This window comes from Leopardus geoffroyi, chromosome A2 (genome assembly GCF_018350155.1).
Source record: "Leopardus geoffroyi isolate Oge1 chromosome A2, O.geoffroyi_Oge1_pat1.0, whole genome shotgun sequence".
NCBI lineage: Eukaryota > Metazoa > Chordata > Mammalia > Carnivora > Felidae > Leopardus > Leopardus geoffroyi.
In genome coordinates, this window is record NC_059331.1 from 53907841 (window position 1) to 53933173 (window position 25333).

General features: G+C 42.8%; 1 protein-coding gene and 1 pseudogene across 3 annotated transcripts in view; one reads left to right on the top strand and one right to left on the bottom strand.

Annotated features, from left to right (window-relative positions):
* The first annotated feature begins 1806 nt into the window (after positions 1-1806).
* MKRN2 (makorin ring finger protein 2) overlaps positions 1807-25333 on the top strand; it is a 28447-nt gene continuing 4920 nt past the window's right edge. Inside the window, exons 1-6 of one of the 3 annotated variants that reach the window (XM_045493847.1) lie at positions 1807-1950; positions 16247-16375; positions 17695-17876; positions 19024-19328; positions 20562-20776; positions 22807-22917. In XM_045493847.1, coding sequence (XP_045349803.1) covers positions 1925-1950; positions 16247-16375; positions 17695-17876; positions 19024-19328; positions 20562-20776; positions 22807-22917 — 968 coding nt within the window. In that variant the 5' untranslated portion in view covers positions 1807-1924. Of the gene's footprint in view, positions 1951-12283; positions 12322-14936; positions 15004-16246; positions 16376-17694; positions 17877-19023; positions 19329-20561; positions 20777-22806; positions 22918-25333 lie in introns of those variants that run through there. The other 2 variants (XM_045493845.1, XM_045493848.1) reach the window with 2 other exon arrangements.
* LOC123607829 lies at positions 17210-17330 on the bottom strand (annotated as a pseudogene).

The window sequence follows — 25333 nt, forward strand, 5'->3', positions numbered from 1 at the left end:
TATACCCACGTAAAAAAATTCATAGAGGCATAGATGTGTTTTGTACATTTTAGTCTGTTATATCTCAATGTTTAAAATTTTTAAAAAGAAAATTTTTTTTAAAGCAATGGGAAACCATTGAAAGGGTTAAAGGTGAGTGACATGATCCTATTTATGTTTTAAAAAATATGTTTTGGGTGATAACTTACTGGGAGAGGGTAGGAGCAGAAGGAGGAAAAGCAGGTAAGAGGCTATGGCACACGTCTAGACAAGAAATAATGGTTGCTTGGACTGGAACTGTTATGCCCAGAATTCGTGATCCCCAAAGACCACCAGGGAGCCGAGTCCGATGCAAAAGCAAAGAGCCTTTATTCGACCTAGCTCGAGCTCAACCCCCTACCTGCACTGACACAGTGGTGAGATACTGGGGAGAAAGAGCGAGTTTCAAAAGAACAAAGGTTTTATTGGGGCCTGGGGCAGTTGGTGAGGTAATGGCTGTGGCCTCAGCCGATTGGCTGGGGAAGGGTCCGAGTCCTGTTAGGCAGGTGAGCAGGAGGTTACTCAAGGGGAGGAGGCGTGGTCAAGGTGAAGGACACAGAACAAGATGGAGTCGGCCGGCATAGGCCCGCCCTTTCAGAACCATGAGGATGGAAATGGAGAGACTGATGTATAGAACAAAAGCAAAAGCAAAAAATTAAATTTCCTTACAACTTACAGCCCATTTACAAGTTCTTGAGATAGGCCAGGAGACCTTCCTCTAGGAACTCAACTGCCTTGATGTTAATGCTTTGCAAAGGGCAAAAGGCCATCTTAGCTTAACATTATCCCACTCCTCCAGGATCCGGTGAGTCTCCTTTAACATCTAAATATTCCTTTGGAAACTTCCTTTATTTCTACCCCCCAAGGTATATGTTAGCAATCATCCTCCAAACATATCGCCCACTGATAAACATCCAAAAGGTGTCATGACTAAGGTTTTACTAGACAGAAGTAAGTGACCTTTTCCTCATAGCTAGCCCTTCAAGGTCCTGGAAACATTGCTTCCAAATTCCTTAGACACTTACACTATCCCTAACTGCCTCCTAACTTGAAGGTACATATAGTCACTCCTCATGATCCTCGAGCAGCTCTTTCTGCCCATGGGTCCTGTCCCCAAGCTTTAATAAAACCACCCTTTTTGCACCAAAGACGTCTCAAGAATTCTTTCTTGACCATTCACTCCGGAAACCCCAACATGTCCACATCAAGAAGATGCACTGGAGAGAGGTGTGGGAGCAGGATCTGCAGATACAGAGAACCAGAGGAAAGTGTCACGAATATCTTTTGGGGTTTCCACCATAGGAAACGGAAGACGAAAAGCGGGGTTGGGGGGGGGGTGTGGGGGAGGAGCGGAATGGAAAACCTGGGGTGGAAGTAGATATCTTGGAAAAGAGCAAATGGGAGGGAGCTAAGGAATTCCTTAAGTGGGAGTTGAAGTCTGGCCTGGCGGGGGAACAGTCGAGGCAGGGCCTGAGATGGGGGCCTAGGGAGGGCAAGTTTGGGTTCTAAGGCACATTTGTAATTTACGCGCGCATTGGAGGGGTGGGAGCTTGGCCTCCTGAGGTGTAAGGCGTTTCTAAGGACCCGACACAGGGCAAGCCAGTAGAAACCGACAACAGGAATAAGACTGGGAAGAGTAGGTCCCCAGCCAGGCCCGCTTGGGGACCGGGAGGCTCGCAAATGCCTGACCGGAGCTCTTGGATGGGAGGTCACCCAGCCTCAGCCCTCAGGCGGAACCAATTATGACGGCGGTGAGGTTTCCGGCCGGCGCTACAAAGATGCCACACGGAAGGGGCGGTGTACGCCGGCGTGACGCGGCCGCGCGGGATGGGCAGGGCCGAGGCGACGACGACGGCGGCGAGAGCGAGAGACGGTGGCGCGACAAGGGCCCTCAAGCCCGGCCACCATGAGCACCAAGCAAGTCACTTGCAGGTTAGTGCGGGGGGGTCCAGGAGTAACGGGCCACTTCGCTTTCCCTTCGCCCCCCCCAAGCCCCCGCTTCGGCCCCTTGGCGGCTGGTGCACCCCAGCCCCACTACCAGGGAAACTGAGGCTGAGCGGATTCTTGAAAAGTTGCTCAGCTGTTCGCGGTCCGGCTTTCCTGGGCGGAGCTCGGGCTGCGGCGGGAACCGGTCACCTGGCGTGTGTGTGGCTATGTGTTTGGGATGAGACCCCAGGTCAGGCCAGCGCCGGGGCCTGTGAGCTGGAAGGACGAGCTAGCCAGGGCCGTGCAGGTCGCTGAGGCCTGAGGGTGGGGGTGGAGCCCTTGGAACTTGGAGTTTAGCTGGAAAAGGAGATTTGGAATTGGGTAAAGAGACGCTAAGTGATCGTTTTCCAGTGGGGATACCACGCAGGAATTGGTTATTGATCTATGATCAGGGCCTAGAATGAGCTGGGGTCCCGAAAGGGGTCTTCGTTTCCCAAGAGTTTGAAGATCTCTGCGGCCTGAATTTGCAGACTCAGCAAATAAGAATTGTGCGGGGGAAATAAAAATGTCGGGTAGCATTTACTGAAAGTTGGTGAAGTGCTTCGCATATTTCCAAGTGCTCTATATTCATTGTCACTAGACTTCACAATAACACTGCCAGGAAGATATAATTCCCATTTTACAATACAGGAAATTCAGATTGAAAGAGATTAAGTGACACTCTTACTGAGACACCCATTTATGTGGAGAAGTACAACGGTAATGGATGGATGGTGTAGAAAATTCGAAACCGGATGCTACACTGCGACTGCTCCTGTGAAGCAGAAAGAGCTTGGTTGTGTAACACCCTCGTTCCTTGGTGAACTTGTGGCTTACCAGTCCTGGGTTCCTAGTCTTGTTGGCCTGATACTTGGACAGTACAAATTTTAATAACTGGCTTCAGTGTGTGGGAAACATTGCCCCCCAAAATCAGTTGTATAGTTTGATTATGTAATGAACAGTTTATTAAATTCTCATCTATGTTACTTCTTAATTAGCATGAATAATTGAGAAGGGACTATGTAAAAAGTTTTCGGTTAGTATTAATATGTATTAACTGTTCAACCAGTTTATCCAAGGCCATGGCTTATATGAAGCAGTAGTCAGAAATTTGCACTCAATGTCTACAGAAAATAGGTTATCTGTGTTAGAAATATCTTTTGTGAGACCTGTTTGTGTTCATTTTTATTTGTATGAAGCAAGCGTTGTGCGTAATTGTATAGCAGATTTTGGTTACTCTTCTTAAGATGTGTCCACAAAAGAGTACACATTTGTGTAATGCTTTATAATTGAATTTTAACTCTTTATAGTATCTAGTTTTACAGATAAGGACTTGGAACTTACTCCTAACTTCACATCTAAATGCAGGAGCAAAAACTTAAATCAAGATCATCTTGTCTTTTTTCCTTCTGCACTGAGATGGCCTAACCTGAAAGCTTTAATTTAATTTAATTTAACAGGGACATCCTGCAGGATGTTGTTGCATATAAAACTCAAGAGTGGGTTGGAATGTTGGAAAGGGATCACTTCTGTTTAAGTACTGATGTTTGGTGGAACGCTTAAAATGCGCTGGGTGCTCTAACGGCCACATCGCCTGTAACCCAGCAACCCTCACTGTTCCACAGATTGTGAAACCAAGCCTGTGCGCTGAAGTGATTGCCTGAGGTCATTCAGCTTCTAAGTGGCCAAGGTGTGGCATCGGAGCCCATGCGCTCATTGACCCGATGACATCCAAATAAATTTGGGAAATGATAAAGTTTCTTCATTACAGGAATTTTTAAAGCTATTCATATGTGCCTATGTAAGGAAAATGCACGTAAAAATATATAGAAAGTAAAAGAAGTTTACTTGCAAAAGGGTGTGAGGGAGTCCAATCTTGCAAGGACTGCATCACCAAATAAAAAACTAGAACACATTTAAATGAAAAGAAAATGCAGTATTACCTAGAGTACCAAGTTCACATTAGTGTTTCATGGTGGAAAAGCTTCTCACATTGTATTATCTTCACAAAAGTCTTCTCTCCAGACATTGGTAACTCACGGGAAATGTCCAAGATAGGATTTATTTTGGGAGACCAGGCCTTAACAGGGTGCTCAGCTGTTTTGGATTTATCTGAAGGTGAAAAGTGTTTTTTGCTTTGTTTTCCTGGCTGTGGCATGTGATGTACATGCTTATTCTGAATAGCAGCAGGACAGAGTTTAAGTTTTGCCTTTATTCTGATATGCAGACATCTCTAAGAGATGGATGTTGAAATGCTAGGATTCCCAAATTTAACGACAAAGACACTCCATATGTTTATTGCCTGGAATGGCAAGAATGGCTACTCACACAGTTGTGCTGTCAATCAGCTCTTCTGATTTCTCCCATGCCACTCTATCCACAAACAAGCTGGGAATTATTTTTGCTGATTCTTCTTGCTAACTATTTTCCCATGTCTTCTAGTCTGTTTTTAAAGTCCTGGTGCAGCTCTCTCCGCCCCACCCCTGCTTGTGCTCTGTGTCTCTCTGTCTTTCACAAATGAATAAACATAAAAAAAAAAAAAGTCAGGGGGGGGGCACCTGGGTGGCTCAGTTCCTTGAGCATCCGACTTCGGCTTAGGTCATGATCTTGTGGTTCGTGAGTTCGAGCCCCGTGTCGGGCTCTGTGCTGACAGCTCAGAGCATGGAGCCTGCTTCAGATTCTGTGTCCCCCTCTCTCTCTGCCCCACCCCTGCTTGTGTTCTGTGTCTCTCTGTCTTTCAAAAATGAATAATCATAAAAAAAATTTTTTTAAGTCCTGGTGCAGGCCTTTATGATAGCTTGGTAACCACTTTCTTTTCTTCTATGATAGAGGTTCCTTTGTCTTATCATCACTAGGCAAAGACCTAGAATTTGTTTCTTTGGAACATCAAGCTTGGAATCACAAAAAATGAGGGACCTTGTCAGCCAGTAAGTGGTAGAAGAGCTTGAAATCTGGAGTTGGGCAGTTCGGGATTCTGATCCTGCTACCACCTGTGCCACAACTTACTCATCTATAAAATGGAGATGGTAACGCCTAACCCGCGTAGTTAGTTAAGGGATTAGACAGTAACAGCAAACCATCATAGGGTGTTTTTGGGGTGGTAGGCTAAGCATTTACATGCATGGTCTCAGCCAGACCTCAGAGTCATCTATCACAGAAGTCTATGGAGTACAATTATTATATTATGGTTGGGGAAATTGAGGCTTGGAGATTTAAATAACTTGCTCATGGTCATATAGCAAGCTCTCTGATTTCACAGTGTTAACTATTACACTATACTTCATCCCTACGTCTCTTAACATTTATTTCAGGCCTACCACCAGGCCCAGCATTAACCCCTTTACCTGTCACTGGATCTGTTATCACATGCCGTACAGCCATAAAATTTAAGTCTGAAAATACGTAAGGAAATGTAAAGAAAAGTGACACTGAGAATGTAGATTACCCATATACTCAGATATGATTTGCAGAAGCATTTTGCTAAAGATATGCACCATTGAAAGGCATGTAAGAAACTAAGTTGAATTTGTTTGGCTCAGTCCTGCGCTGCAGCTAGAGCTGCTAGTGGTTCTGTGGCTAGAAGTGAACCTGATGTCCTTTGCAACATATTTTTTTGTTTTGTTTTGTTTTGACGTTTTATTTATTTTTGGGAGACAGAGAGTGACAGAGCCCAAGCAGGGGAGGGGCAGAGAGAAAGCGAGACACAGAATCCAAAGCAGGCTCCAGGTTCTGAACTGTCAGCACAGAGCCCGATGCAGGGCTCAAACCCATGAACCGCGAGATGATGACCTGAGCTGAAGTCAGGCGCTTAACTGACTGAGCCACCTAGGCGCCCCCTGTCCTTTGCAACATATAGTAGCTACGGTCCTTTGGGGTCACCCAGGATAACAGACCCTTTTGGAGTCCCCCCGAGAAATCTCCCTACTCTGAGTCTCCAGTTATGCACTGTTCCCCTTCATACTACTCACCCCCTTCCCATTCCCCACCCCAGTTCATGTCTCAGCCTTCTCTCTAGGAAGATATAAGGGATGGTTTGACCCATCCCTTAAGATTGAATAGTTGGAAATTCATTACAAGGTGCAGTATGAGAGAGGCCCAGATTAAACAGTATAACATAGATGGGGAGGGATAGCTCTAAGCAGTTGACAAGATGCTTCAAAGGACAGGCAGGATGTGTTCAAACTAGTTTTCTGTTTGTCGCTGGGGAGTGGAAATGATGACATATGCTACAAAAATAGGACTGAGCTGGCTTCATTTCTTACATAACGCTTATTTCATGCTCCCCTTGAAGGCACTGCACTGATGGTGGTCTAGAAGTTATTTTTGAAGCTGTTTAAATCTCAGCTTAGTCACTTACAGAAGTGAAATGTCTTGCATGAAGTCACCAGCTTATAAGTGACTAATTAGAAGCTCTAGTTGATGGTTAAGTATTTGTTTTCCTAATGGGGAACGGAGTGAATGAGCAGAGTTTGGAAGGCAGATTGTCTGAAGAAGACTTACGGGAGGTGGTACAATTATAAAAGGCACCCTTGTAGGACCACGAAGAATCTGTCCTCTTGTATGCCTGGTTAACAAATAGTATTTGGTAGAGAACCTCTGGTAGTCTCCTACTCACCTTTTCTGTTTCTGTTTCTTTTTCTTTCTTTCCTTTCTGTCTTTTTTTTTTTTTGAAATCTTTAGTGTCTCCAAAGGAAACTATTACAGAAGTATTTATTAGATCTTATTTTTTGTGGACCTGTTTATATAGCCACTTTGAGCCTGTTCTCGTCCAGTATTTATGAGTTTACTAATCATGGTAGTAATCTGTCTTTCTTTGTCATTCAGAGTTGGCTCTTGGTGCTGATTTTTTTTTTTAACTTTTATACCTCCAAAGATCTAAGATTGCCATACTTAAGGACTGTTGAAATAATGTAGTCTTGTAGTGTTTCTCAAAAGAATTTTGAAACTCTTTAGAAGTGTAATATACTTTTCTGTCCAGGATCTGTACATCCAGAGATTGGCTGGAAAGGTTCACAGGACTCAGCGCATGTAGGCTCAGAAATTTAAAAAAAATTTTTTTTTTTTAATGTTTATTCATTATGGAGAGACAGAGCATGAGCAGGGGAGGGGCAGAGAGAGGGGGAGACATAGAATCTGAAAAAGGCTCCAGGCTCTGAGCTGTCAGCACAGAGCCTGATGTGGGGCTCGAGCTCACAAACTGTGAGATCATGACCTGAGACGAAGTCGGATGCCAAACTGACTGAGCCACCCAGGCATCCCATGAAATTTGGTTCTCTTGGTGAACTTAGAGGTGGCTCATGCTAGCCAAACTGAGAAGAAACCTAAAAATAGATACCCTTTCCTCATTTTCCTTGGAGAAAAGGAACCGTCAGGTGGGCCTAGTCAATACTTCCTCTGCTTCTGGGGAGATGAACAGGTGAGGAAAGTTGGAGTTGTGTTTAGTGAGCAAGGAGGGATTGAAGGTCTTCACATCTTGTGGCTTCCAGCTGAGGCAGCCTCCCAGGCCTGTCGCAGAGGCTGATGTGCCGCATGAATTGTGACTTGTGTTCTCTGGCATCCCTTCTCTGGAAAGGGCATTCTCAGCCTCTTGGGCCTTCCTGACCTACCTTACAGACCATTGCCTTCTTTCTGTTGCCAAGCCTTTCTCCAGGTCCAGGCAGAGCCATGTAATTGGTTAGGTTTAGGCTTTCTGTGTTCAGTCACATTTCCTGGTGTTCCAGCTGTGCCTTCCTGAAGTTGTTGCCCGGCTGGCTTCATTAGAGACCAGATGTTCCCAACTGTGTTTAAGAGCACTAGCTCTCTCGGGTCAGAGGCCTCAGGCTGGGAAGCAGCATACTATTGCTGCCACTGGTGAGTCTTAAGGGTTGAAGGAGGGAAAGTGCACATAGTAGGCTGGAGGAGTGAGAAGTCTTGGGCTGGTCCACGAAGGAAGGCCGCTGAAAACAATTCAGTGCAAAAGGTGGGCTACAGTGTTTTTGACAGGGGCCACAGCATGGGTAAAGGCAGAGTGACAGGGAAGTCAGTTTTGGTTGGAAAAGGTCCGGGTATCTGGGAAAATTGGAGCTGGGGACCCCTTCCTAGCAATTTGACCTTCTGTAAGTCTTCACTGGTCTCTGAGCCTCAGCTTCCCTACTTGCATCGTGGGTGTAGTGGTACTACAGTATTGCTGGGGTTAACTGAGCTATTGAAGTGAACGGGCTAGTATTGATAGTACTGTTCAGTAGATCTTTGGTATTTTTTCACATTTCATGTATTTCTCATAATATACTCTTTCAGAGGGAGGGAGGGCCTTCCTTGCCCAAAAGTCTTTATTCAAGAGGCATCTGAGTTATTAGCCCTCTCTAAAAAAGATAAATTGTGAAAATCATATAGAAGAAGGAGGAAATGGGTAAAACCAGAAGGTTGTGAGTTGATAATGTGGAAGCTGGTGCTGGGACATCTTGAGAGTTCATTCTGCCATTTGGTTTACTTTTGTATATGTTTCATATGTGTTTGGAATTCTCCATAAAATGTCTTTTTAAGTAAGTTAAAACATGGGTTCACAGATAAAGCTCCTTTACAAAGCAGCCTCCTAACAGGCTCTTCCCCTGCACTTTCAGTCCTCTTCAAATCTGTCTTCCATCTTGCAGCTCAAGTGGCTTTTTCTGAAAGAGGCCTGGGAAAAGGTGTGTATGATAACTGTACAAGCATGCCCCAGAAATAGTGCATGTTCGGTTCCAGGCCACTGCAGTAAAGCAAATTTTGGAATCAAATGAATCAAGTGAATTTTTTGGGTTTTCCGGTGCATGTAAAAGTTACATTTATCCTGTAGTCTATAAAATGTGCAATAGCGTTATGTCTAAAACACCATGCACATACCTTCATTTAAAAATACTTTCAGGAGTGCCTAGGTGGCTCAGTTGTTTAAGCATCTGATCTCTTGATCTCACTCAGGTCATGAGTTCAAGCCCCACATCACGCTCTGCACTGATGGCATGGAATCTGCTTGGGATTCTCTCTTTCTCCCCCTCTCTTTGCCCCTCTCTCACTTGCTCGCTCTCTTTCCCTCAAAAATAAATAAGTGAACTTAAGGGGAAAAAAAGACAAAAATGAAATTTGCCCCATTGACTCTCTTTTTATAAACCATTTCTCTGCAGCATGTGATGCTGTGTGATAGCATTTTACCCACAGCAGCACTTCTTTAAAAATTGGGAGTCCAGGGGCACCTTGGTGGCTCAGTCAGTTAAGCGTCAGACTTCAGCTCAGGTCCTGATCTCATGGTTTGTGAGTTTGAGCCCCACATCGGGCTCTGAGCCTGGAGCCTGCTTCGGATTCTGTGTCTCCCTCTCTCTCTGCCCCTCCCCCTCTTGTGCTCTGTCTCTCTCTCAAACATAAATAAAATGTATAAATAAATAAATAAATTGGGACTCTATCCTTTCAAACTCTGCCACTGTTTTATCAACCAAGTTTATGTAATATTCTAAATCCTTTGTTGTCATTTCACCAATCTTCACAGCATCTTCACCAGGAATAGGTCTCCCAAAATCACCTTCTTTGCTCATCCATAAGAAGCAACTCCTCGTCTGTTTTAAGTTTTATCATGAGATTGCAGCAATTCAGTCCCATCTTCAGGCTCCACTTTTTTTTTTTTTTTTTATGTTTATTTATTCTTGAGAAAGAGACAGAGCAGGAGCAGGGGATGGGCAGAGAGAGAGGGAGACACAGAATCTAAAGCAGGCTCCAGGCTCTGAGATGTCAGCACAGAGTTCGGTACAGGGCTCTAACCTTCGAACTGAGAGATCATGACCTGAGCTGAAATCCAGTGCTTAACCCACTGACCCATCCAGGTTCCTCTCTCTCTCTCTCTCTCTCTCTCTCTCTCTCTCTCTCTCTAATTTTAAAACTGCTTATTTTTGAGAGAGAGAGAGAGACAGACAGACAGGATCTGAAGTGGGCTCTGTGCTGAGAGTGGAGAACTGACGTGCGGCTCAGACTCACGAACTGTGAGGTCATGGCCTGTATGGAAGTCAGATGCTTAACTGAGCCACACCCCTTCAGGCTCCACTTCTATCTAGTTCTCTTGATATTTCCACCACATCTGTAGTTAACTTCTTCCCCTGATGTCTTGAACCCTCAATGTCATCCATGAGAGTTAGAATCAGTTTCTTCCAAACTCCTATTAATGGTGATATTTTGACTTCTTCCCATGAATCACAAATGTTAATGGAATCTAGAAGGGGAAGCCTTTCTGGAACTAGGTTTTTAATTTACTTTGCCCAGACCATTAGAGGAATCACTGTCTGTGGCAGCTATAGCCTTACACAATGTATTTCTTAAATAGTAAGACTTGAAAGTTGAAATCACTTCCTGATCCTTGGGCTGCAGAATGGATGTTGTGGTAGCAGACATGAAAATAATAATTAATTTCGTACATCTCCAGCAGAGCTCTTGGGTGACCAAGTGTGTTGTCAATGAGCAGTAATGTTTTGAAAGGAACCTTTTTTCTGAGCAGTAGGTCTCAACAGGGGACTTAAAATATTCCGTAAACCACACTGTAAACAGTTGTGCTGTCATCCAGTCTTTGTTGTTCATTCATAGATCACAGGCAGAATAGATGTAGCGTAATTCTAAAGGGCCCTGGGATTTTCATAATGGTACATGAGCACTGGCTTCAACCTCAAGTCACCAACTGCATTAGCTCCTAACAAGAGAGTCGGCCTGTCCTTTGAAGCTTTGAAGCCAGGCATTGACTTCTCTCTAGCTAAGAAAGTCCTAGATGGCATCGTCTTCCAATAGAAGGCTGTTTTGTTTTTATTGAAAATCTGTTGTTTAGTGTAGCCACCTTTGTTAATGATCTCATCTAGATCTTCTGGATAATGTGCTAAAGCTTCTACATCAACACTTGCTGCTTTACCTTACACTCTTATGCAATGGAGACTGCTTCTTTCCTTTAACCTCATGAACCAACCTCTGCTAGCTTCAGACTTTTCTTTCTTTCTCCCTCCCTCCCTCTTTCTTTTTCTATCTATCTATCTATCTATGTTTATTTATTTTGAGAGAGAGCATGCACACAAGCTAGGGAGGGGCAGAGAGAGAGAGAGAGAGAGAGAGAATCCCAAGCAGGCTCCACACTTAGTGCAGAGCCCCATGTGAGGCTCAGTCTCATGACTGCAGGATCACAACCTGAGCCAATTCCAAGAGTCAGACACTTAACTTGAGCTACCCAGGTGCCCAGCTTCAGACTTTTCTTCAGCAGCTTTCTCACCTCTCTCAGCCTTCACAGAATTGAAGAGAGTTAGGGCCTTGCTGTCAATTAGTCTTTGGCTGGTGTTATCTTCTCTCCAGCCTAAAACTTTCTCCATATCAGTGCTCAGGCTATTTGGCTTTCTTATCATTTGTGCGTTCACTGGAGTAGCACTTTTAATTTTCTTCAAGAACTTTTCCTTTGCATTCACAACTTGGCTAAATGTTTGGTGCAAGTGACCTAGCTTTTGGTTTTTCTCAGTTTTTGACATGCCTTCCTCAGTAAGCTGAATCATTCCTAGCTTTTAGGGTAAAGTGGGAAACTTAGGACTCTTCATTTTCACTTGAACACTTAGAGGCCACTGTAGGGTTATTAATCGGCTTAATTACAATACTGTGTGTCAGGAAACGGGGAGCCACCCAAGGAAAGAGAGAGAGATGGGGAACGGCCTGTTGGTGGAGCAGTCAGAACACACACATTAATTGATTAAATTTGCCATCTCATATAGACATGGTTCATGGTACCTCAAAACAATTACAATAGCACCATCAAAGGTCACTGGTCACAGATCACCGTAACATATAATAATAATAATGAAAAAGTTTAACGTCTTACAAGAATTACCAAAATGTGACACAGACAGATGTGAGTAAATGCTATTGGAAAATGGCACCAGCAGACTTGGCTCGAAGCAGGACTGCCACAAACCTTCAATTTGTAAAATGCAGTATCTGCAAAGCACTATAAAGCAAAGTATGCCTGTAAACAGTTTTCTTTATGACAGAACTCTCAGAACCTTTCCTCTGCTACTCTCTGTTGTAAATCTCTAAGAAAGACTAGATTGTGCCATTTCCTCAGTTGACTTGACCATTTGTTATCTCTTGTTTTGAGATGCACTCATCAGTGTCTCAGCTGACATAGGGTAAGTTGGAGCACAGTTAAATGATGCTCCAGCGTCATCTCTCGGCAGGCCTGTTTGAACCCCCTACAGTGCCTCTCTTCTGTGCATTTTTCTTGCTGTTCTTTCTTTCCTCTCTCCCACTGGCATCCCTACCACTTTGCAGACTCTGCTTGGACCTGACCTCCTCTGGGATGTTGCCCTCTCTCAGCCCATGGTATGTGTCTCCTCAGCACTCTGCATGCTTTGTGATGAGGCACAGGTCACTTTTATAACGTCAGCTTAGTTGTCATTGTTCTTTACTGGACTTTAATGAGAGCTGGACTTTGGGGGTACCTACTGTGAGATAGGTTCTGTACTGAGCATTTTATATTTTTTTTTAACCATACCCTTGCCAATGTGTATGTTTTTAAAACTAAAATAACCATATATTATTACAAAAGCAGTATATGTTCATGGTAGAAATGTTAGAACGTACAGATCAGGAAAAAGAAGAAAGTAAATATACTTTACCCACAAAGATTTCCTCTCTTAATATGTTATCATATATTGGAGCACCTGGGTGGCTCAGTGGGTTGAGCTTCCGACTTCAGCTCAGGTTGTGATCTCACAGTTTATGAGTTCAAACCCCACATCAGGCTCCATGCTAACAGCTCAGAGCCTGGAACCTGCTTCGGATTTTGTGTCTCCCTCTCTCTCTGCCCCTTCCCCTCTCACACTGTCTCTCTCCTTCTCAAAAATAAGTAGACATTTAAAAATATGCTATTATATATCTTTCTGGATTGTTTTCTAAAATCTATTTATTTATTTTGAGGGTGGGGGGAGGAGCAGAGAGGGAGGGAAAGAGAATCCCAAGCAGGCTTCATGCTCAGCACAGAGCCTGATGCGAGGCTCAATCTCACACACTGCGAGATCATGACCTGAGCCAAAGTCGGATGCTTACCCTACTGAGACACTCACTCGCCCCTATAAATGCTGTTTTATAATCTGCTTTTTTGTTAATCTTGAACTTTCTATGTCAGTAAGTTTTCATTTTATCTTAGTCCATACTCAGATTTCTCCATTTGTTCCGAACATGTCTTTTACATCTGGTTTGTTCACACTGGAATATAATCCTGGACTAAACATTGCATCGGGTTCTTATGTACCTTATGTAATGTCTACTAACCTAGCACAGCTCCCTCCTTTTTAAATTTTTCTTAACAGCTTTATGGAAGTATAATTTACATACCATAAAATTTACCCATTTTAAGCATACAAGTCAATGATTTTTAGTAAATTTAGAGTTTTATAAGACCACGATTAAACTTTAGAAAATTTTCATCACCCCAGAGTTACCCCTCCTGCCCATTTGCAGTCACTCTGCATTACCCCTTCTCCCAGCCTGAGGAACCACTTGCCTACTTTTTGTCCCTATGGATTTGCACCCCCGACCTTTTTTTAAAATGTCAGCTCTGTGCCCACAATGGGGCTTGAACTCATGACCCCAACATCAAGAGTCATATGCTCTACCAACTGAGCCAGCAGGCACCTCTGCCCCTCTTCTTGACATTACATATAAGTAGGATCATACAACATGTGGTCGTTTGTGTTCGGGTTATTTCACTTACCCTAATGTGTTTGAGGTTCACCCACGTTATAGCATGCATCAGTGCTTCACTCCTTTATTGCCAAATAATTCCCACTGTATGGATATATTACATTTTGCTTATCCATTCACCAGTTGATGGAATTGTAAAAGTTTACACTTTCTGGCCGTTATGAATGATGCTTATATGAACATTCATGTACAAGTATTTGTGTGAACATACGTTTTTATTTTTCTTGTGTAAACACCCAAGAGTAGAATTACTGAGTCATATGGTAAATTCAAGTTTTTAAAAAACCACCAGACTGTTTTTCCAAACTCAGGTTCCCTCTACTCCTTCCATGACACTTGTTAAAGAAACCTGGCCCACGTACCGCCTCTTCTTTTATATTTATCTGATTGCTTTCTCGTGATGGCTTTTAGCTTGTTCTCAGTCCCCTGCATTTCCTATAAACTGGGGGTTAGATCTGGAGTTTTGTTGGATTCAAGTTAAATTTTTTTGGCTAGAATGTATCACAGGCTATGCTGTGTACTTAATCCATATTGGGTCACATCAGCAGACACGTAATATTTCAACTTCATTTTGTTCCATGTAGATATTGGGTCCAGCATTATTTGTTGAAAAAAACATTCTTTCCCCCATTGAGTTATGCAAACAAGTTTACCAAAGTCAATTGACCATGTGTATGTGACTATTTACAAGTTCTTTAAAGAGATTCCCTCAGCCTCCTTGAACTCCAGTCTGTGTCTGTTCAGCTCAGCAAGACTGCTGTGCTCTGCTTGGGGTTCATCTCCTTGCACCAAGGCCCAGAGTGTGCCTCTCAGCAGAAAGCCAGGCTGAATGTGGGCTTACCTCGTTTCCCTTCTCTCAAGGACCAGTCTTGTGTTGCCTTTTGTCCCTGTCTCAGAGCAGTTGTTTCCTATATTGTGTTCTGCTTTCTAGTTTTTTTGTTTGTTTGTTTGTTTGTTTGTTTGTTTGTTTTTGCGACAGAGAGAGACAGAGCATGAACAGGGGAGGGTCAGAGATAGAGGGAGACACAGAATCGGAAGCAGGCTCCAGGCTCTGAGCCATCAGCCCAGAGCCCGATGCAGGACACGAACCCACGGACCGCGAGTGACCCGAGCTGAAGTCGGACGCTCAACTGACTGAGCCACCCAGGCGCCCCTGTTTGTTTGTTTTTAATTGGAGGGCTCTTTCATAGCTAGAAGCAAAAATCTGTTCTTTCTTCCTCTCTGTGCTTCAGTTTGAATAGTTGCTGTTGCTGTGTCTTCAGGGCTTCTGAAATGTTCCTTTGTACTCTCTAATTTACAGTAAGCTCTTGCAGTGTAATCTGCATTTCAGATATTGTAGTTTTCACTTCCAGAAGTTCCACTTAGTTCTTTATTAATATCTTCCATTTCTTTCATACTCAGCATAATTGAACATATTTATGATCTTTGTTTTTAAAGTCCTTGTCTACTGATTCCATCATCTGTCATTCCTGTTATTGACTAATTTTTCTCCTTGGTTATGGGTCACATTTGTCTGCTTTTTGGCATCTCTAGTAATTTTTTATTGGATGCCATTGTGAGTGTTTTTGAGCATTTGGATTTTATGGTCTTCCTTCAAAGACTGTTAAAGTAGGTTTTGTCTAACAGTTATTTGCTGTCAGCTTGATCCTTTTGAAGCTTGTTTTTAAGCTTTATTAGGGTGGGTCTAAAATACTCTTGGGGCGCCTGGGTGACTCAGCTCATGATCTCACGGTTCATGGGTTCGAGCCCTGCGTTGGGCTCTGTGCTGACAGCTCAGAGCCTGGAGCCTACTTCAGATTCTGTGCTTTCCTCTCTCTCTCAAAAATAAATAATAAACATTAAAAAAAAAAAAAACTTTTTAAAATTACTCTTTACTTTAGGAGTCTTTACCCTTATTACCAAGGCATGTCCCTTTGGGATCTCTCTACCATTTGCCAGGTGTCTCTACTCTGGCTGGACAGAATTAGAATGCTTCCCAGTTACTTCTTCAGGACCAGAATTAGACCTCTCGGTGGAACATCTTATATATTTCTTTTGGTGCTGCACTCCGTTACTTGATCTTTGCCACAACCCAGTAAAGTAGGAAGTGTAATTTTCATTTTCTAGATGGAAGTAGTGAGGCATAGGGAAGTTGGTTTTGTGGCTTGCTCATAGGTGACAGGGCTGGATCTTGGGCTCAGGCCTTGCAATTCCATTACAACCATATGCTTTAAACCCTGTGAGAACAGAGAGAACAGATTTTCAGAGAGCATTTTCTCAGTTTTGAGGCTCACATTTACATATGCAACACCTCAAATCAAGAGGGTTATCTGGAAACAGAAATGTATGGGATCATTTTTCTTCCAGAAATCTCGTTGAATTAGTTGTGCATCCAAAATCACTGTCCTAGAATCCAGGAAATATGGACATCTCCAGTGCCTAATAGAGCCTTGATACATAATATATGCATAATAAGCATTTGTATGCTAGGCTCAAGAATATGGGGATCTTATAAAGTTTTAGAAAGCTTCTAAAAGTTTTATGCCTCTGCTTGTCTCTTCAGGTATTTTATGCATGGTGTGTGTCGGGAAGGAAACCAGTGCCTGTTCTCACATGACTTGGCCAACAGCAAGCCATCCACCATCTGCAAGTACTATCAGAAGGGCTACTGCGCCTATGGGACTCGTTGCAGGCAAGGGCTCCACAGCTACTCCCAGCTTTTCTCCCAAGTTAACTACTGTCAGGGATTCAGATTCCTCACGTGGAGTGTGGGCATTGATGAGAGGAAAGATTTAATTTGAAAGTAATATGACAACAAAAAGTATGGCAAAATCATTTTGAAATCTCAATTTTATTGCCATGAAAATAATTGTAATTTTTCAAAATCACTTTTCAGGCCTTATTCTTATGGTTCTCTAGTTATAAAATCGCACTCACAGTGTGTATCTCTTGCTTTTTTCCCCACTTAACATGTCCAAGTTTTTCCCTAAGCTGCTACTTTATTTCCTAAATGTAATTTTATGTTTCATAGTGCTAACATACCATCATCTGATTCACTATTCCTCTCTTAGATATTTAAGTGGTTTCCTGGTTTTTTTTGCTCTGAGTACCCCTGCAGTGAACATATATATGCATATAGAGTCTGCCTTTTTCCCACTGACATCTGTGGGCAAGTTTTGTGAATTCTAAACAGAAAAACATGCCAAAACTCAGTTCAAGTGCTTTTATGGTGAAGAGCTGATCTGTTCTTTCCTGTGCCGCCTGGAGGGTGGTGGAAGTTGCCCCTGCCCCACCGGCAGGTGCCCCAGAGAGACAGTCCAGGAAAGGCCCGCCCGGCTGTTACATTGGCCATCATTAACATTTTGGGGACACCTGCCAGAAGAACACTGGCTTGGGTCTCAGAAGATTTCAGTTCAACGTCTGGCTGGACTTTTGGGGATGTCTGTGTGTGGCGTGGGTTATTTTGTCTGTCCCACACACATCCCACAAGGCCACTTAAGTGTAGGTGATAGATAGCAATGTACCGCTCAGTCTGAATTGCCAGGCATTTTGTACTAATTGATAAGCTTTTGGGAAAACTTTTCAATTAGCAGTAATTGCACGTCAGATAAACCTCATTGGCTGCAATACTGCCACTGCACAAAGCTAATTGGTAAGCTTTTTCTCACTTTTCTTTAAGGATTTTTTTTTAGATTTATTTATTTTTTAGAGAAAGAGAGTGTGAACAGTGGGGGGGCAGAGAGAAATGGAGAGGGAGAATCCCAAGTAGGCTCCGTGCTGTGAGCATGGAGTCCGACACAGGGCTCTATCTCATAAACTGTGAAATCATGACCTGAGCCGAAATCAAGAGTCAGATGCTTAACTGACTGAGCCACCCAGGGTCCCCAAGCCTTTTATCATTTAAAATATGGGAAATGATTGTCTCACTCTCCACCTCCATAAAAGGAGAAGAAAGGATGTTCCATGTGCAGGTCATGTGCCCCTCATATGTTTGCTGTGTGTTTTGTTTAGATACGATCACACGAGACCTTCTGCTGCAGCTGGTGGTGCTGTGGGCACTGTGCCCCATGGCGTGTCCTCCCCGGGTTTCCATAGTCCTCACCCTGCTTCTGACCTCACTGCATCTATTGTGAAAACTAACTTACATGAGCCTGGGAAACGTGAAAAGAGAACACTGGTACTTCGAGACCGAAGTGAGTGAGCAGAGTGAAAAGCAGTCTCGGTTGTTCGTCATGCTCCTTTCTGGCCCTCTCTTGTCAGAGGGCTCCTAATCTGGTCCCCTCCAAGCTGTTCAAGGGTGGAGCCCAGAACTGTCCTGAGAGCAGCTGCATTTGGCTGCAGAGCGTTCAGTTGATGCAGTGGGTCTCGGGTTGGGCTGATTGCCAAGTTCGGCCTGACAAGACATGTGAAGTGACCTTTTGTCAGTTTTTAACTGCTGTCTGCATGGGGTGGTTCTGAGAAGCACCAGGCTTTCAGAGCTACATATTTTGATAAAGAGCATGTTTCACTGTTTTACTTCCAGGTCAGTTCATAGTCTTAGTTCTTGTGCTCAGCCATTGTTTGGTATGTTAGGTTACAGCTTTGGTAATAGAATAGCATATTGGGGTTTGTGGAGGAAGTAGGCTACAAACCATACAAGTTATTTTTATTGGTTGGTCCTCAGCAGTGAAGGGATTTCTAGCTCTTGGAATTGTGTTGCGTTAGCTAGGTAGTCTCCATCCTAAGCAAACAAGTAATCGCACTAATCGAATGTGTCCTCTCTAAAAAGGCTAGAAGCGCATGCGGCAGAGGGTACAGCTCCTGGTGTGAGGAGGGGGCCATAGGGGAGTCAACACTGGCTTCAGGACCCAGAGGCTCACTCTAGATTTTGATTCTCATTCACTTTAAAATGATAGGTAACTTTCCTAATATAAAGGAAAGCACTGTGTTCTACCGACTTCGTTCTAAATTCCATTTGACTTCTATTATGGTGTTAAAAAAAAAAAATTCTCATGATTGTTTTTTAGTGTTAATGGGTCCATGGTTGACATTTCCATAGTTGTCATCTTTAAACCGCAACTTGAGTGTTCCTCTGTATACAGATATCATGGTCTGTTTTGCTGTTTTCCTGTGTTGCCAATTAATGTTTTTCCTTTCTTAAAAAATCATGGTTGCAGGAATGTCATCAAGAACATTTTATACTTTTCCTTCTATTTTTTCCCTCTTGGCCTATTTCTGTATGATCCAAAGAGTAGAATTCCCAAGGTCAGAGTTACTTAATTTGTTAGGTTTTGACTAAGTGCTTACCAGAAATTTTGGGCCAGTTTTCATTTTTGTGTGTACTGTGTGTTTTGTATTAAGATCTCTCTGGCATGGCTGAAGAAAAGACTTGCCCAAGTGTGGTGAGTAATCCAGGAGGCTGCAGCGATCTCCAGAATGGCCCAGAGATGAAGCCGCATTCCTACCTCGATGCCATCAGGAGTGGCCTTGATGACTTAGAAGCCAGCAGCTCCTACAGCAGTGAGCAGCAGCTGTGCCCCTACGCGGCTGCTGGGGAGTGCCGATTTGGGGATGCTTGTGTCTACCTGCACGGGGAAGTGTGTGAAATCTGTAGGTTACGAGTGCTACACCCCTTCGACCCAGAGCAAAGGAAAGCTCATGAGAAGGTAAAATCACAAGCTTTTGCATGAGCTCATTTCAAGAAATTTGAAATGGGCTAAGTGACAAAATTGTTGGTATTCCTGTAAGCCATCTTTCTGCCAATAATACCTGCAGTGTGTACCTGGCATATTTATACTCTATTTTCAAGTCCTTTTTCCTGTTGTCATTTTGACAATTTTTGATTATTTAGAATAAAGAAAAAGGGTAGAGGCATCAGAAGACATGTATGTGTCTCTCTCTCTCTCTCTCTCTCTCTCTCTCACACACACACACACACACACACACACACACCTTCACCCTCCCTAGGTTTACATATCTTTGTGGCTGAGATCCAGCCAGGCTGAGTTCTAGAGAATTTAAGAAGCCAAGTATTGGAAGGAACCTTTCAGGTCATTAGGTCCCCAGTGTTCATGGAGGTGCTGCCTCCGCTAGGCTCTGTGCTCGGAATAAAGATGGGGTGAGAGAGATAGAGAGGAGCCCACAGCTACAGTGTTAGAACTTGTGAGGACGAGCAGGCCATGGTGTGTGAGGGGGAGTCAGCCACTGTCCATTGTCTCTGCAGGGATGTTCAGGTGAGCACAGAATTAGAGCTTTCCTCTGCACCCAGGTTAGTTGGTCTTTGTCCTATACATACTGGTTAGTCTCCCATCTGTGTCCACCACGAGCTCCCAAGGGCAGAGCCTAGGTCTTCATACTCTTTGCATTGGCTCTCACACTTGATACACAGTGCTTCACACCGGAGGTATTCAGCATCTGCTCACTGAATGAGTACATTCATTAAATAAACTTGTTCTCTTGAGAAGCAGTGCTGCTTCCCTCTGATTGTGGACTACTGGCCTGATGTTTGAAGTTAAGGATTATTCAGCACTTCTGGTAATTGGTGTGGTTCAGAGTGGGCAAGGACAGCACCCAGAAGAGCCAGGAGATCATGGCCCCAGGCTTTGTGAACTCTGTGATCCCACACTGGTCCTCTCATCTTTTGGGACCTCCGTGGTCTCAGCTCTAAACTGGGGGTGACCATAACATGCTAGGAAAGGGGCTGGGCCGGCATTGGTTTGAAGTCTTTTTGTTGTCTGAGAGAGCTTTGTGTCCTCAAGGCAGGGGCCGCCTGGGCTCTGCCTGTGGCTGTCAGAGTGTGCATTCCTTGCTGATCTTGGCTATGGCAGTATGGCCACAGCCTGCTCCTCAGCAGCCCAGAACCTAATAAGAAGTTTCCCTCCTCTCTCTCCATACTTCAGATCTGCATGTCGACATTCGAACACGAGATGGAAAAGGCCTTTGCCTTCCAAGCAAGTCAGGACAAAGTGTGCAGTATCTGCATGGAAGTGGTCCTTGAGAAGGCGTCTGCTTCTGAGAGGAGGTTCGGGATTCTCTCCAACTGCAATCACACGTACTGCCTGTCCTGCATTCGGCAGTGGAGGTGTGCCAAGCAGTTTGAGAACCCAATCATTAAGTAAGTTCAGCTAGGGGTTCGATTTGGGGCCTTCTGTCCACTTTTTATGCCTCCCTTGTCTTGCACTGCGAAGGTAACTAGTGTGAATCCTAGCCCCTGACTGCAGGGACCTGGGCATGTCAGGTATCCTTCTTGAGCCCGAGTGCCTTTTCCTTTAAAACACTGGTCACAACCTCACAACTCCTGCCACCTGCTGCTGGCCTTCAGGGTGTCTGGGGACACTCAGCAAGGATTGGCTGTGTGAGAAGGTGTTAATGGCACTGGCCTATTTGACTCCTCTTTGCCCTTAGGCTGATTACCTGTTCACCTTCTCAAACTTTTTTTTCATATGTAAAATAGGGTTGTTGGAGGATTAAATGGAATAATGCATCTAACACATTTCACGTAGTGTGTGACACGTAGGATGTGCTCAATGGAGCCAACACAGGATCCTTTTCTTCCCCCCAGCTTTATTGAGATTTAACTGACAGAAAACAACACAGGATTTTTCAATTTTGCGGAGGGATGGGGGAAGAACTTAGTCATATTGAAAAGTGTGTTGTGTACTGTTAGAAACTCTTCACAACCGTTTGTCATAATTCTCTCAGACCCAGTGATGATCATTCTCTTTTACAGATAAGAAAACTGGGGTATAGTGATGTCAAGTAACTTGCCTCAAGTCACACATTTGTGTGGTACAATAACAACAGGTTTATTGAAATAAAAGTGTGCGGTTCAGTGGTTTTTAGTATTTTCACGGTTGTACAACCATCACTTCAATCTAGTTTTCGAACATTTTCATCATCCCCAAAAGAAACCTGTGTTTGCATTCCCTGCCCATTTTCCCCCTGCTCCTTCTGTCCTGTGGATTTGCCTATTATGGACATTGATTGTAAATGGAGCCTCCGGTACGCGGCCTCTCTCTGTGCAGCACTTTCACTCAGCAGGTTTTCAGAGATCGCCCATTTTGCACATGTGCTGGCGCTTCATTCCTCTTCACAGCCGAATAGCATTGCATTGTGTGGATGTCCACGTTTTGTTTGTTCATCAGTTGACAGGCGTTTGGATGGTTTTTCTCTGGGTTATAATAACGCCTCTATGAATATTCACATACAAGTTGTTGTGTGGCCGTATGTTTGAATTTCTTTTGGGTAGATACCCAGAAGTGGGATTGCTGGGTCATAGGGTAACTGTTCAGCTTACTGAGGAACTGCTGGGCTGCTCTCCGCGGCGGCCACACCACAGATGAAGGCTCCACTTGCTCCCCACCTCATCAACACTTGTTACTGGTTGTATCTTGATTTTATTTATTTATTTTCTTAAGTGTATCTATTTTTGAGAAAGGGAGCACGAGCAGGTAAGGGGCAGAGAGGAGACCGGGAATCCTAAGCAGGCTCTGTGCTGAGCTTGAACTCATGAACCATGAGATCATGACCTGAGCCAAAATCAAGAGTCTGAGCTTAACTGACTCAGCCCCCAATGTGCCCCTCTGTTTCTGATATTAGCCATCCTCCTGGGTATGAAGTGTGATGTATTATGGTTCTGATTTGCATTTCCCTGATAACTAATGATATTGAGCATCTTTTTCTGTGCTTTTCAGCCATTTTGGAGAAATGCCTACTCAGATCTTTTGCCCATTTTAAAATTGGGTTTTTTGTGTGTTTTTTGTAAAGATTTTATTTTAAGTAATCTCTACACCCAAGGTGGGGCTTGAACTCACAACTGCAAAATCAAGAGTCACGTGCTCTACTGACTGAGCCAGCCAGGCATTCCAAAGTGGGTTGTCTTTTTATTGTTGAGAAGAATATGTTTTTAACAGTAAATAAGGTTCTACACCTGAAACTATTACTATATGTTAACTAACTGTAATTTAAATAAACTTGAAAAAAATGTAGTAAATAACGTTCTTAGATGATTCTGATTGCACTTTTTGGAATTTTGGGTTAGGAAAACACCTGGAGTGGCCATGCATTTGAGCAAGGGGTTTGGTGGTGCAGTGCGCACAGGGTTTGTAATTCATCTGGCCCATACTGATCTGATTCTAATTTCAGGTCTTGTCCAGAATGCCGCGTGATATCAGAGTTTGTAATCCCAAGTGTGTACTGGGTAGAAGATCAGAATAAAAAGAACGAGTTGATCGAAGCTTTCAAACAGGGAATGGGGTAAGTACTTTGAGTTCAGGCATGATGCCTGTGCCTGCCGGGCAAATGCACTATATTTACATACCTTTGAACCCCACAGGTAATAATGTAATTTTTAGATTTTCAGTTTTGAGATATAATTAACAAATAAAATTTTAAAAGATTTAAAGTGTCACCGTGAGTTCACACATATCATGAAAGGATACTCCCATCCAGTTAATTATAATACACCTATCACCCCCTTTTTTTTTTGCTTCATTTTTGGGTGAAAACATCCACGTTCTGCTCTTAGCAAATTTCAGTTTTACAGTGTTATCAACTATAGTCACCATATTTTACATGAGATACTTATTCATCATATAGCTGAAAGTTTGTACTGTTTTACCAACCTTTCCTTATTTACCCTAACCTTTAGTCCCTGGGAACCACTTTTTTACTCTGTGAGTTTGACTGTTTTCGTTTGTTTGGGTTTGTTTTAGATTTCACATGTAAGTGATATCAGCATTTGTTTTTCTTTGGTTGATTTCACTTAGCATAATGCCCTCAAGTTCCATCTGTGTTGTCACAAATGGCAGGATATCCTTTGTTGTGGCTGAATAATACTCCATTTTATGTATGTTCCACATCTTCTTTATCTATTTGTTGACAGACACTTGGGTTGTTTCTGTATCTTGGCTGTTGTGAATAATGTTATAGCAAACACAGAAGTGTAGATATCTCTTCTAACAGGCATGAGGTGATATCTTATTGTGGTTGTGATTTGCATTTCCCTGATGATTAATAATGTTGAGCAACTTTCCATGTGTCTGTTGAACATTTGTACGTCTTCTTTGGGGAAAACGTCTATTTGGTTCCTCTGCCCATTTTTAAATGGAATGTGGTGGTTGTTTTTTTGCTCTTATATGAGTTCTTTGTAATGTTTTCTCCAATTCAGTAGGTTGCCTTTTCATTTTGTTTGGTTTCCTTTGCTGTGCAGAAGCTTTTTAGTTCCATGGAGTCCCACGTGTTTATTTTTGCTTTTGTTGCCTTTGTTTTGGGTGGGGAAATCCACAAAGAACATTTGCTAAATAAGGTGAATGTCAAGGAGCTTACCCCCTATGTTTTCTTCTAGGAGTTTTTATGGTTTCAGGGCTTACATTCAAGTCTTCAGTCAGTTTTGAGCTGTTGTGTATGGTGTAAGATAGTGGTCCAGTTTCCCTGGCATGTTTTATTGAAGAGCTTGTCCTTTCCCCATTGAATATCTCTGGCTCCTTTGTCGTAAATTAATTGACTAGATATGCATAGGCTTATTTCTGGGCCTTCTATTCTGTTTCACTGAACTATGTATCTGTTTTTATGCTAGTACTAAACTGTTTGGATTACTATAGCTTTGTAGTACAGCTTGAAATCAGGAAATGTGATGTCTCCAGGTATGTTGTTCTTTCTTAGGATTGCTTTGGCCATTGGGGGTCTTTGGTAGTTCCATACATATTTTGGGGTTGTTTGTCCTATTTCTGTGAAAAGTGCCATTGTAATTTTGATAGGGGTTGTTTTCAATCTGCAAATTGCTTTGGGCAGTGTAAACATTTTAATGGCATTTTTCCAATCCATGAGCATGGGATACTTCCCATTTATTTATGCCTTTGATTTCTTTCATTGTCTTAATAGTTTTTCAAGTGTACAAGTCTGTTTCACCTCCTCTGCTAAATTTAGTCCTAGGTATTTTATTCTTTTTGATGCAGTTGTAAATGGGGTTGTTTTCTTAATTTCACTTTCTGATAGTTCATTTAGTATATAGAAAGGCAGATGACTTTTTATAGATTTTGCATCCTGCAACTTTACTGTATAAAGTATGAATATAACATTTACATGTTAGAACCCAGCAAGGTAATATGATTTTTGCATTTGAAAACTCACATATTTTTTTAAGAGAAAAAGTTTATATTTACTCAGATAATTTACTATTTCCAGTGCTCTTTGATTTGGTTTATAATTCTTTCCAGTTGGTATAATTTACCTTCAGCCTCAAGGACTGCTTTTAACGTTTGTTGATGTGCTGGTGATGAATTTTTAGTTTTCTTTTTAGCTGAAATTGCATTTCTGTTCATTAAGGATATTTTCACTGAATATTGGTCTGATCGGTCCTATTTCCATCTTTGTCTCCTTTTGCAGTTAATATAGTTCTGGGTTAACAGTTTATTTTCTTTTTGTACTTTGCAAATATTGTTCTATTATATTCTGGCCTCTAGTTTCTGAGAAGTCAGTGGTCGTTCACATTATGTCATTTCTCTAGGGTTGCTTTCAAGATTGTCTCTTTATCTTGGTTTTCAACAGTTTGCTCTTTTGCCTGGGAATGGTTTTCTTCATATTGTACTATGTATTTTTCTCTGAATATGTAGGGTTTCGTCATCCACCAAATTTAGGGAAATTTTGGCCATCAAATTTTTTCCCTGCCCTG